General features: G+C 37.4%; 1 protein-coding gene across 1 annotated transcript in view; it reads left to right on the top strand.

Annotated features, from left to right (window-relative positions):
* LOC103925977 (chromosome unknown open reading frame, human CXorf30) overlaps positions 1–12,636 on the top strand; it is a 181,235-nt gene extending 168,599 nt beyond the window's left edge. Inside the window, exons 17-19 of the mRNA XM_009334787.1 lie at positions 2,590–2,758; positions 10,604–10,786; positions 12,427–12,636. Coding sequence (XP_009333062.1) covers positions 2,590–2,758; positions 10,604–10,786; positions 12,427–12,636 — 562 coding nt within the window. The remainder of the gene's footprint in view (positions 1–2,589; positions 2,759–10,603; positions 10,787–12,426) is intronic.
* The last annotated feature ends 473 nt before the right edge of the window (positions 12,637–13,109 follow it).

Below are 13,109 nucleotides of genomic sequence, written 5' to 3'. Positions count from 1 at the left end.
GAGGGGAGGGGAGGGGGAGGTTTTAGGTGTGACTATATGTGTTCATGTAAGTATGTATGTGTGTATTTGTATATATATTTTACTCAACACAAAAAAATTACAGCTGCCGCTAGTACCTTGACCTCTAGTACCTTGTGCCAATGCTGTCAAAGAAGCATGCAGATTTTCTTTAAAGCTTTTTTATTAGTTTTTCTCCATTTTTCTTTATGAAAATTAAAATCTGACAAGGTTGATGCAATAAGATTTTTTCTCTGACTTGGCAAATATCATGTGTGCACAATTATAGATCAGTTTTGTGACGGTTTCGTTTTAAACTGTCTGGTCCCCTTGTCAGGACTAAAACTACAGCTTTTTCTCCTGTGTGTTTTCTGACTACCTGTTTTGAGGAATCATTTACGGTCTCTGAAAAAGACTACTGTTGATCACACCCTGCTAAGATGCAATTTCTGCAGGAATAAAGTCCTTATTTTCTTGCGTCTTCCATGCACCCAGCCTGTCCCATCTCCCTTAGCATTTCATCATTGCATCTGTAGTCTAAGTCACGCTCTTCTATGTCTTACAAAGACACAAAGTGCTTATTAGGAGTCGTCATCCCTAACTACTTACCAGAAAACAGACTGAACATGGGAGATAAAGAAAGTGCTGTCTTAAAATGTTCCTAAATCCAGTCTATAGAGCAATGATGTTGGAAGTGAAGACCTATGTTGAGTTTTCTATTTCCAGAACCAGGGTTTGAATATTCATCTCAGACATTTTTGATGAGTGCTCTACTCTGCTACTCAGTCTAAGAGGCATCACTTCTTTTTCATCCCGTGCCTGCCCTTTGTGTGTAGTAGGCATGCTCTAGGCATTCATGGCTGAGCAGTCCTTGTGGGAAATACAGATGTGAAAACTCAAGGCTTAGATGGCACATAGACAGGAACTCGGGCCGTAGCAGGATTAGTGCTTATGGCCCAGGGGTATAAACTCAGCTGCACAACTTTGGGCACCACAAAAAGAGATGGTCAGCCTAAGTTTGATGTCACAAGACTTGAAGTGTAGTTTCAGACATTCAGTAGTTTTGCCCGCCTTGCTGTCACCTAAAGGAAGAGCTAGGCTAACTCTGCTAATGCACCCAAGTCTGATGGCACTGCTAAATGTCAGTTAGTCTTCTGAGGAGGCAGAAGCTTTTTGGTTCCCGATTTCTGCACTTGCAGTATTTGTTTCTACAAACTTACAGTGTGACCTTTTTTTTCGTGAGGGTATTTTGAATTTAAGAAAATGTTTAGTGAGAACATATTCCAAAGGAGAGCTATTTTTAAACAAGATGACATAGACCCAGCATACCACCCACTGAATAGCACTTGCCCAGGAAATGTGGGACATTTCTGTAGAGAGACGAATTGTCATAAAATATTAAATTTCACTTCTTTGTGAGTATTATTTTCTTTGAAAAGTGGTGTTATTTCTGGTGTGACAATCCATGAATAAACAGATTTGAACAGCTTTTCTTTGAGATGCTGTTAGTTTTTCATTCAAGTTTTATCAACTAAAAATGTGTTCCCTCTAAGCATGCATGATACTTGTCCTGCTGGACTGTGGCAGGATGTTGTGGATTATTTTTTGACCATGCCGTTGTATTTCTAGTTTCAATTTCTTTTGTTCTCTTTCTGTCCAGATAGTGATGTCTTCAGCAATACGTATAAAGACTAAAAGGAGAATACCGGACTGGAAAATAAAAAAATGTATATTCTTTTCATGCTGAGAAAGTGTATGGCAAGGAGTCCCTGAGGACCTGTGATAGACAGGCTTCAGTTTGGGGATTGGCCTAAGATTGTTTTGTAGTCCTCAGCCACTGTCTTTACCAGGAATAAGACATTTTCTTTGGGCGCAACAGTACTTCCATGAAACTAGCAATTAGACAAGATCTGCAGTACCTGTGACAGAAATTCTTTGAGATGAGAGATATACAATAATATCGATAGAGGAACCTAATTATTATTATTGCAATATCTTGAAGTGTTTAGTTTATGGGGTATAAAAATGTGGAAAACAGTGATAGAAAACTATTATTTTCCATATGTTCATTTCAAGGCTTTCAGAACTCCCTCCCAATCTAGTAACACTCCACCAGCTTGCAAATTCAGTTCTGGTCATAAAACTTAAAAAAATGGGTGGTTTGTCAGTTTTATTTGATTAGAGATTGGAAAAGTGAGGGGCTTGTAATAGGAAAAGTGGATTTTCACTCTGGCATGGAATTTCTTTCTATCACTATTATTATCTCTTTACAGGTCAGATGATTCTTTTCTTTCTAGTGGCAAATGCTATCATTCTGTAGTTATTATAATATTTATAATAGCATATAAGTATGTTTGAAATAGAAGACCAGTATGCAGGTCCCTGTGTATAAAGATTATAAATATTTATAAATAATGTAAATAATTACTACAGAATATTTATTCTGTAGAAATGCTGTTAATATTCTGTATGCATTCCGTAGGCTGCCAAGTTTCCTGAGTCATGCCGCATGGTGGCCTAAATGTTAGGTTGTAGATAAATTGTATTAAGATACCGTAGAAGGCACAACAGTATCCTGTGCTTTTCTGGTAGGAACACAGAGCGATTCACTGCGCACTTCCTGGCGGGCAGCGATCCCGAGTTCCTTGTGCGGCCGCAAGCTGGAGAACTTCTTCCAGCAGGCACTGTGGGAACCCATATAACGGTGGGATTCAAGCCAAGGATGTACGGCAAGAAGCATACGGCAACACTTGTAATTCAGGTAAGCCTTCCTGAATGCAATACACAAGTATACCTTCAGGAGTGGAAGGAAAAAAAGAAATCCTGTACAAAAAAGCAGCATTGAAACACACAAATGCATGCAGTGTGATTATTCTACTACTCTTCACTATGGACAAGAATAAAACTAAACTTTGAAAATTAACTCATGTCAAGCTGGAAAAACATATTATATTTTAATTTCTGTGTTATCCCTTTGCCATCATCACCAGAGACAGATACTTATCTTGATATGTTTGCCCCAACTCTGTAGACAACATGTCAAAATGACTTTTCACAGAGAATCAAAATAATCATGTTAAGAAGTGGTAGAGAATATACGAGTAATTGAATATGTGAGACCTAGGTTATTGATTGTCTTTGTATTATACCTCCTAGGATCAAAGGCATTAGAAGGTAGATAATAAACTGTAGAAGGCAGAATTTCAGAACACAAAGCCAGGAATAACTTTTTTAAAACAAGCTTCAAACTAAACAAAAAGAATTTATAGCCAAGTAGCTTCTGTAAGTCTGAAGGTCAGGAGACATTTGAAGACATTTATTCCTTCAGCAGTAAAAATATTCTTATTACTGCAGGGATTAATTTTTAAGTCATTCTTTAAAAGGAAACTGTGGAAAACATACAGTAGCAGCAAACACCCCAAACTCTCTACAAATCATGGTTTGCACTTTAAATCTATTCACTGCATGCTGGCAGTGTTTTCAGGCTACTATATTAGAAGTGAAACAGCAATATTGATTTAAAAAATAAGATGGGCAAAACAAAGTTGATAAAAAGATGCATAGCAAATAACTATGGTGTTTTATCTTTCTGAGTGACAACTTGTACAAGAGTGAATAAGACATGCAAATCCTGGAAAAACAAGAAGGCCCGTTAATCCCTCCTACTTGTTTTCATTTACCGCATTAGACATTTGATTAGTTTAGTCTTTTTACATAAACAGCAGTGATGCTTATCACTCTTCCATTTGAAAAAGAAAATAACTGACTGAATTTATTCTGTGTTCTTTTATATTTACATAATGCTATATGACACATCTACAGAGCTCAGAAACTTCTAATGTAGTTCTGGAACTGAACTCCTGTTTTTAGGCATGACACATGTAAATGTGCTAGCCATGTTTGTCTTTGGCTTAACTTTCATCACTATCAAAGAGCTTTAACATAATGAATTTGTCTGGAATGGGATAGACACAATGGTCAAAGATTATTAGCTTTCTAAGAACTCAGTCAGTAATCCAAAATTTCCTTTTAGGAATTTATCAGTACAGATGGGCTTTGAGTAATTGGATTTTTAACCTACATCGACTCACACCTCAGTCTCTGGTTATGATCTAGGCAGACAGCTCTTTACATCTCCACCTTTCGTACTGTGTGTGGGTGTAGGAAGTCATAGAATCATAGAACAGTTTGGGTTCAAAGGGACCTCTAAAGGTCATCTAGTCCAACCCCCCTGCTGTGGGCAGGAACATCTACAACTAGATCAGGTTGCTCGGAGCCCCGTCCAACCTGACCTTGAATGTTTCCAGGGATGGGGCATCCACCACCTCCCTGGGCAACCTGTGCCAGTGTTTCACCACCCTCAGCATAAAAAATTTCTTCCTTCTATCTAGTCTGAATCTACCCCCCTCTAGTTTAAAGCCATTCCCCATTGTCCTGTCACAACAGGCCCTGCTAAAAAGTTTGCCTCCATCTTTTTTATAAGCCCCCTTCAAGTATATTGCATATATGTATTGGATCACATCTTGTCCTATCTATTCCTGTATGTTCAAAAATACATTGAGGACTCTTAATGCTTGTAGGCGCGATTTGGACCAATATTACACCATCACAGTATATTAGAGATATTTCTAACATTCTTACTCTAATCAAAGTATTAAGTTGTTTCAGTAATGTTTTGATGAGGCTTGTATTCTCTTTGCTCTTATTGGCAGTCCTGTTGTGTACACTGGACTTCTTCCTTTCCTCTCCACACAAGCTTTCATTCCTGTAGTTCTAACGTAAACCAGAGCATCTGCGACTGTGTGTAGTTCTGCTGCTGCACTCTCAACGTCGACCTGAAATAAGACTTGGTGACATGTTGAGAATACCAGATGCTCATTTCTGCCTTTCCTGTTAGTTGAAACAATTTTCATTAGTGACCTGAGGGAGACAGATATAGTTAGATGGCAAAAACAGGATTAAATCACTCTTATTTGGGGAATAGTAATGGAGGTGGTGAAATGCAATTGATGTTGGACCTAACACTGAAGAACCTCTCTTGTACATATCCTTTCTAGCCAATATACTGGCTGCGGCTTTGGGCTGTTTTTAGAAACAGCGAGGAAGTTTCTTTTCTTTTACAGTGTCGCCTCTCTTCTGGTGCTGCTGTAGTAAAGGGCTACAGCACTCTTGCTGTAAAATTTGTTTAGCTGGCCTGCTGAGAACCCAGTCCTGAGGAGCTAATTAGCGTTCAGAGATTACAATTTGTCTTTACTAGAATTTAGTGTGTACATTTTATTAACTGAATGTATATATATATTTGAAATAATGTAGCCTCATTTATATTTTCTGCACACAAATCAGGTACTTCGTGGGACCTTTTGTGGATTCTTTAAGACTTTAATATCCATGAATACTTACAATAAATTTTATTAATAGCAGAAAACCTTAATTACTTTGCTGAAGCAATTAAATGTTCTTTAATCATCATTAAAACTTCTGTTCTCAGTCAACTACATATCAAAACAATTGAAGTTAGACACTTGCTTGAATGGCTGTTAGGAATCTTAATTTTGTAAAAGTGACACAGAAAATTACTTTAAAAAATTCTGTAGATCAAAGAATGAAATATAATAGAAAGCCAATAAAGAAAATAATCAAGCTTGTTTCTGTAGCTGTGAAAGGGAACATCATAATCTAGTTTTGCTACAAGTAAGGAACAGTGACATGGTGCATGAAGAGCATTTTAAAATAGGTATTATTCCATAATCAAACTTCCACATTTATAATCGCTTTCATAAACAGCGCAGTTCTAACTGAAAGAAAATGTATTGCCACTGATGATAAATTAGGGAAGAGAGCATGCTTCTTAGATAAGCTATAAAGTGCTGTGAGGAAAAAAAGGACTTCCTCGGCCGCACTGACGTCTCAGAGCTAGGCTGTGATGTGCCGGTAAAGCTGCACAGAAAACCGACAGAGCTTAGGGGCGGCACGATGCAGCTGGGGCGGGGGGATGCTCCGCGAAGGCTTCCTGGGGCAGGAATCGCTGCCAGGCACAAGGCGGAGCAGCCAGGAGGCTGGCGAATCCTTGGAAAAGGACGTATTCAAGCTGGCTTACAGTTAATTTGCTTGCGCTGTGCTGAATTCAGCTAGAGACCCGAGCAATTGCTTTGTAATTCATGGGTGAGACTTCAGAGATATTCTAAAGCAGAAGGCACACAAAATAAGTCTTAAATGATAAAATAGATGTCAGAGTAAACCAGGTTGCCGGTAACATTATCAAGCCCTCCAGAAGTCAGGCTTGTGCACCTTTATTACTGAATAATCACTAACTTAACCTATGGAAGATAGCATATAAAACCCATTTGTCATGCTGTTCTAGAAATAAGTGATGCAGTGTGCAAGCCACAGTACCCGGCTGTGGCTTCTCTAAGCTTGCCTATGCAAACTTGCATATCTTAACAGAAAATGGTACTGTTACATATTCAGTAGCTTGGTGAAAATACGATCTGTATTGTTCCTGGTAGATTTGTTAAGTACCATAGTTCAATGTTATTCTCAATTGTATCTCTTAAACAGAGTGAGCAAGGAAAAATGTAACAAAGTTAATAGGATAGTTGAAAGTTTCACATTAAATAAGACATCACCTGTGTCCCTTACCACTGGTTGATGTTGACCTGAGGTTTATGATTAAAAGCAGAGATCCAGAAAGTTCATTACAGGCAGTGAATGTAGCACATCCGACCATTAGCATCACTGGATTTTGAGTGCAGAATCAATACTCAAAATGTTTGATTCACAAGCATGAGGAAAGGTTACTTGGCTTATTGAGGCTATAATTCTCATAATGCCAAAAGATAACAATATGGGAACCATTGCTGTATGAGGGTATTGAAACCTTTGCCAGCCCTGAAGGAATGGTTGATATTGATTGTATGACATCTAAGCAATGCTGTGAAACTTCTAATATTTGAACTGCAGAAGTCAATTAAGCCACCTTTAAATCTATCTGGAAATGTTCCTCTAAGCTAAGAAAATGATTGTTAGCCATCTTCTTCATTAGAAATTGCTCAGAGCCTGGCTGGGCATTGGTCTGCTTGTGGGAGGTGGTGAGTGACTGCCTTTGCATCACTTGTTTTTGTTGTTTTTTTTTCCTCTTTCCTTCACTTATTAAACTACCTTTATCTTGATCCATGAGTTTCCTTGCCCTTGCTCTTCCCTCCCACAGTTCACATTTGGTTTAATTTCATTCTGTATACACTGATCATAATCGGTCATTTTTTGCTTGTCGCCACTGCAGTATAAATTTAGGGTCAGGGAATACTGGATGCACTATCTGTAATTTCCTGGGTTTTAACTTATTTGGAAGTCTTGCAAATTTTATTTGGACTTTCCTGACTTAACACTGTTTGGAAGATAATTGGAATACCATTTACCTTAAAAGTCCTGATACTTGCTCCCAACAATTAACGCCCTCCTAACATAGATTTCTCTGGCAATTAATTAGCATGTAACTCAGTAGTACTGCCAGCCTACAGTGAATACACATGGATGATCTGTGTTCTGCAAATTAATCCTATGAATCATGAGCCATCTGTAAGAAGGGATTGAATACCAAAAAATATACTTTTATATAAGTTATTTGGTGACTGTTACCAGTATTTGCTGAATAAATTACTTCATGAACATTACTCAGTCAGCCATCAAGGTGGTTAAATAACTTACTTGAATAACTTATGATATTTAGTAAAAAGTGGCAGCATGCATCTCATTTTTGCATTCTTCAAAATATTCTTCAGAAAGATTTAGCTCTGCAGATGGCCATTACTCCAACCAGGTGAGCCACATTATTTCTCTCTTCACATTTCAATTAGGTTATAGTCATCAGGAATTTTGAGGTTTTGATAAGAGGAAGTCATTCATTTCAACAAGAAATCCTCCTTCAGACTGTCAAGGACATTCAGACTGTGGTCTGGTCTTTCTTCTTAAACTGCGTGTGAAATAGGCCTAGAGATGCATTGCAGGGAGCCTGGGATTCTTACATACCTATGTTTATATTAGATACATCTTCTTAACAGAGGATCTCTTTTATATTTCTATTCTAGTAGATTGTAGTAGATTCAATACCTTCATCTTTAGACTTTGTTTCTACCAGTGCTAGAATTGTTCCAAATTTGATATAATAAACTTGCACTGCCTTAAGCATAGGAAGAGGAAGAGTTCCTCCGATTTGGGAAATTTTGACCCACTACTTAGGCAAGTAAATACAGCTTGTAAGTCAAATATTGTATCATAATTATATAGTCATATATAGATGACCTATCAAAGTCTCTCTCTCTCTGTCTCCTTTTCACCACTCCAGAAAAGTCTGAAGCGTGATCTATCTTTTCCTTTGCTGAAACATGTCTGACCTGGAAACCCAAAGCAGCAGCTTCGAGGCACTTGCACAGATTCTGAACTTGGTAGACTTGATTAGAATAGTTGTTGTAGTTAAACTGTACTCTTATCCTGAAGAAAATACTTATGGCTTCAGCAGCTTTTGAAAACCTAATATTTTGCCCTTGGAAGTTACATATTCTAGTAAAATAGACATTTGTGGGTGTCTAAGGTTTTCTGAAAATTACTGAGTATTAGGTTGTCTTGAAAATTACTGAATTGTAGGTGGTTCTAGTGCTAAACAAAGCACTAACCCAAATTATGTTGACAGTTACAGTAACTCTTTGTTTCCACTTTAGCAGAAAATGCTAAACTAAACCAAGAGTCTTTCTTTCAGTAAATCAGTACATAAATGCACAATTTTTTCACAGTGACTGTCTCGAACTGTCTTGGATGATAGCACACGATTTACAATAGATGGACTACCATAGTTCAAGATGATAAATTAGGGTGGGGTTTTTTGTTGTTATTGCTTTTTTTTTTCCTTCTAGCTTGATGGATCCTATCTAAAGGGTTCATGTTATAATGCCCACAACATTTTCCCCATTTAACTCAATGAGTTTCCATCATTTTCCCCCTGGCACAGAACCGCACCTGATGCGGGCTACAGCAGCAACAGAATAGGCAGCTTTTTTCACCAAGTCAAGCCACTGGCTTTTTTTTCACAGAAGATACAATCTAGGATATTTGTATAGCAAACAGAAAATTAACAAAAGGTTATTACTACCCAGAAGGCTGTATCAATTGTTTGATGCTGATGATAAATGAAGTTGAGAGGTGGCATAGCCCATCACTTTTGTTTAAATCCCACTTCAAACAATTAAGATCACTATAGACAGTAAAGTTACAATATGTGTGGATTTCATGAACAGAAATGATTTTGTAGTAACTTGATACTCAGTTTAAATCATTGGCTGAAACACCTATCAGATCTTTTCTCTGACCTTGAAGTGATCAATGAGACTTGCACACAGTGAATATGACCCTGAGGTTAAATTTTCTTTAAACTAAATTGTTCATCTGGCATACTAAAGAAAGAGAAAGCATTTCATCTTGTACTGAAGTTAATAAAACAACTAGCTAACTTTGGAGAGCAATTTACTTTTCTTAAATGACAACTTTATCTTTGGACATAAGATACTGATGTTGGTCCATGTCACACCTCCTTTTGCTGGATTTTATCTTTACAGGCAGTGGAGTTACTAGGTCATTTCACAGTATTAAATAAGGTTGAGAATAAAGATGAGTTAATCTGCCTGTTTTACACAGGAATAATATTCAATTTAAATTAGATTTTGATTTGAGCAGAATAGTAATGAAAGTTTAAAAAATTAAGCATGCATGGTGAAATATCTTTTGAGATCTTACGCTTACTAATCTTATTTGAATAAGGCAATTCATTCAGAAGGCACTATGTAAAATCAGTACTGCCAATTTTAAAGTACAGGTTTTAAAAAAGTTTCTTTAAAAATACACAGCAAAAAAAGTCACCTATTCTTTCAACATTAGCACAGAAAAGTATATATTCAGTTATCAAAATACTGATTAAAACCAGTTGTCTAGCAAGAAGCATCACAATTAGAGATTCATATGGTGATGACAGTTAAGAACTGTAAGTGTATGCAGCCTATATGTGAAATAGTATAAATGCTGTATAAGCCCGTAACAGAGAACAAAGCCTGTGCCAAAGGGTTTACAGTTTAATGGAACTTCTTCCCGTTGGATAGCTGCAACATGAATGCAAAACTGCTTGCAATGATACCCTTTTATACACACACACACACACACACACACACACACTTTAGCAATGACAGAGTAACAATCAGAACAATAGGAAGAAGCATATGAACGATAACAAAGGTAAACATCATCAATTCAAACTTTTTCAGTGGCGATATAAAATCGATAGTTAACAAAACTTAATAAAGTCAGAGAGCCACTTTAACATCCTTTCTATTCTCTTGGGTATGTTGTTATAAGTATGAGATGACTGTAGAGAAAGTTCGAGATGGAGGAGGTTGACTGCTTTTCCCTATGGCCTTTGTAGTGCTTTACCCAGACCATAATTAATTGACAGAATGCAATAAATAAATAGACAAATTTCACACTATGCTCTGGAGATAGTTGATGGCATTTATGCTATGTGAAAATTTGTTGCGATTTGTATGGATACTGTTGCTCTTCTCTGTAGGCCAACTCTGCTTGGCGTATGGACATGCCCAGCAGCAAAGCAGAAGCAGAGCTCTCAAACTGGAACGAGCAAATGGGCCACAAACCGGTTATGTTGGAAGTCAGATTGTTAACTAAGTGCTTCAGGGAAAAACTCTCGAGCTTTGAGGTTGACTGTTGCACTGATTTCCAGATTGATCTGAGAGTATACGCAGCCTTTCTGACCTTTTGTTTCCTTGGATGAAAAATGACACTGGTGTTGGGTGTAATGGTTATATCTACAAGTGATTGTTCTAAGGATTGTTAGTTTTAAATGGGAGATGAATTACATAAATCACAGCTGTTGTTGGAATGATGAATCTTTATGACTTGGAGCAGCAGAGAAAGGTGATCCTACAAGCCATGTCTCTGTAGTTCGGTGCAGCATGATGCAAAAGCCTAGCACTGACAAACCTGCGCTAGAACCACAAGCAGCATGGCTGTGTGATTGCAGGGCTGTGCCAAATGTGGAAAGGCAGATCTTGGGAATTTGGAAATACCACTTAAATAACGTGACTCCACTGCTTTGAGGCTGCAAAGTCATAGAGCCTGGTGTGTACTGTGTACGTGTGTACTACGTACATGCACTATGTTCTATGTTCTGTATAAAAAAAATTTCACTTGTATGAATGTATTTTAACAGACCTACATCATGCCATACTTTTTACTCAGTGTTCCCTACAAGTTTTGCCTTGGAATCAAAAACAGCCCCAAACACAAAACCTGGGATTTTCAATCGCTGAGTGCAAAGGAATGGACGACAGTGCATGCCTAAAGTGGGCACGCAGTGCTTTGTCTTTCTTTTGCACAGTACAAAGCTGGACGTAATGATACATCATGTGAAATCTTTGGGTTTTGTAATTTTTCTGTTGCTGGCTTGTGGTTTTTTTAAAGGAAAAGGAGAATAGAAAGCTAAAAACCCATGAAAAGACCTTTTCCTAGATGTCATGACAGGAAAATGCCAAAGACTTGAAATAAAGACCTGCTTTCAAGAATTAAAGTGATACATTTTGAAAGAAAAATGACTGAAAGATCTGCAATAGTTACACATGTGGTTTTAGCAACCAAAATCCTGCTTCAGGACACAAATGAAACTTGGGCGATAGACAGCAGTATAGCCTTCATATGCATAGAAATAATACTCCTTAAGTACGAATAGATGGCATGTGTAGTAAGAATAAGAATCACGTACTCAGCAAGAATCAAGTACTCGCGCATTACAAGACATGACATGGAAACATATGCTCCGTTCCTAGACACCCGTTATAAACAGAAAGCAAATGAAGAGTGTCATTTTCAATTCACATAAATATTCTTCTAACTAGAGATTTGAACACGAAGCTGCAATTCTCTTGTGCATACTCAGAGTCCTTTTCTCTTAGTTTTGTTCATTATTTTAATACAAAAAATCCAGCATTTGATAATGCCATTATTGCCAATACCAGAGCTGCAATTAAATCCTACAGTATAAACCTGAGGCATTTATATTGTACTGTGGAATAATTACCTTTGAACAACATACAAAGCTATGTGGTTTACTAAATAGAAAAAGGAATTTTAGATCAGCTAGGAAGCTAAATTACTCATCTTTGTTATGCCTGGTCCTGAATTCATAACGTTAAATGTGATTTCTGGTCTCTGTGTTCCAGGAGCGTAGTTCTCATTCTGTGTTATTCCAGTACCTTACATGGAAAAGGATAAAAATCTTTTGAAATCAATGTAGCATGGTAAATCACTGTCAAAAAGTTTCAAGGTATTTGATCACTGATTATTTTTTATTTCCATGTCTCTGTTCATTATTTGCAGACACAATCAATGCAGTGGACGTATGAAATCAATGGACTGCCTCCACAGACCGTACCACCTACAAGGCCAGCAAAAGTCATTTCTACTGGCAGTTACATAAGATCAGCCACAGTTCGGCAGCGCAATTTTTTATGTGAAAATCTGAAACTTACAACCACTGCAGTGTCCTCACCAGTCAAGGGGGCACCTTTGGTCCCGAGGACAAAATAGAGAAAGCTATGGTCAGTTATTTTTTTGGTGGGGGAGGATGTGAGGTAGACACCTTTGTCAAATAAATTCTGCAGATAAAAAGAGGATATGTTTTTTGATTTTTTTTTTTAAAGCAGATATGGTATGCATTGATTGTATGCTTTATTGGAAGATTCAGAGTGCCTGAGCTCTAGTAATACTCTTATTTTTCTATGAGGGATTTTAGATGCTTACCTAACAGTTTATGTGTATCATACAGATGTCAGCAAGTTCTAATGAGAAAAAAGTTTGAGGTGAAAAAATATACTTGAAAACTGGGGAATTCAAGCTAATGTTTTGCTTTCTAAGGGATATTAGTTTGGTCAGACTTTAATAGGAAGCCTTAATGAACGTTCTGTGTGATGTTCTAAATATTACACCCATGCAAACCAAGCAAGCAAACCAATCCCTGATCTCTCTCACGATAAAATGCTTTCCCAAAGTTTGCAGTATTT

The sequence above is a fragment of the Pygoscelis adeliae genome, unplaced genomic scaffold, assembly GCF_000699105.1.
Source record: "Pygoscelis adeliae isolate BGI_AS28 unplaced genomic scaffold, ASM69910v1 Scaffold91, whole genome shotgun sequence".
Lineage (NCBI taxonomy): Eukaryota > Metazoa > Chordata > Aves > Sphenisciformes > Spheniscidae > Pygoscelis > Pygoscelis adeliae.
The sequence above is the reverse complement of the archived record's forward strand: the minus strand, read 5'-3'. Positions and strand labels throughout refer to the sequence as shown.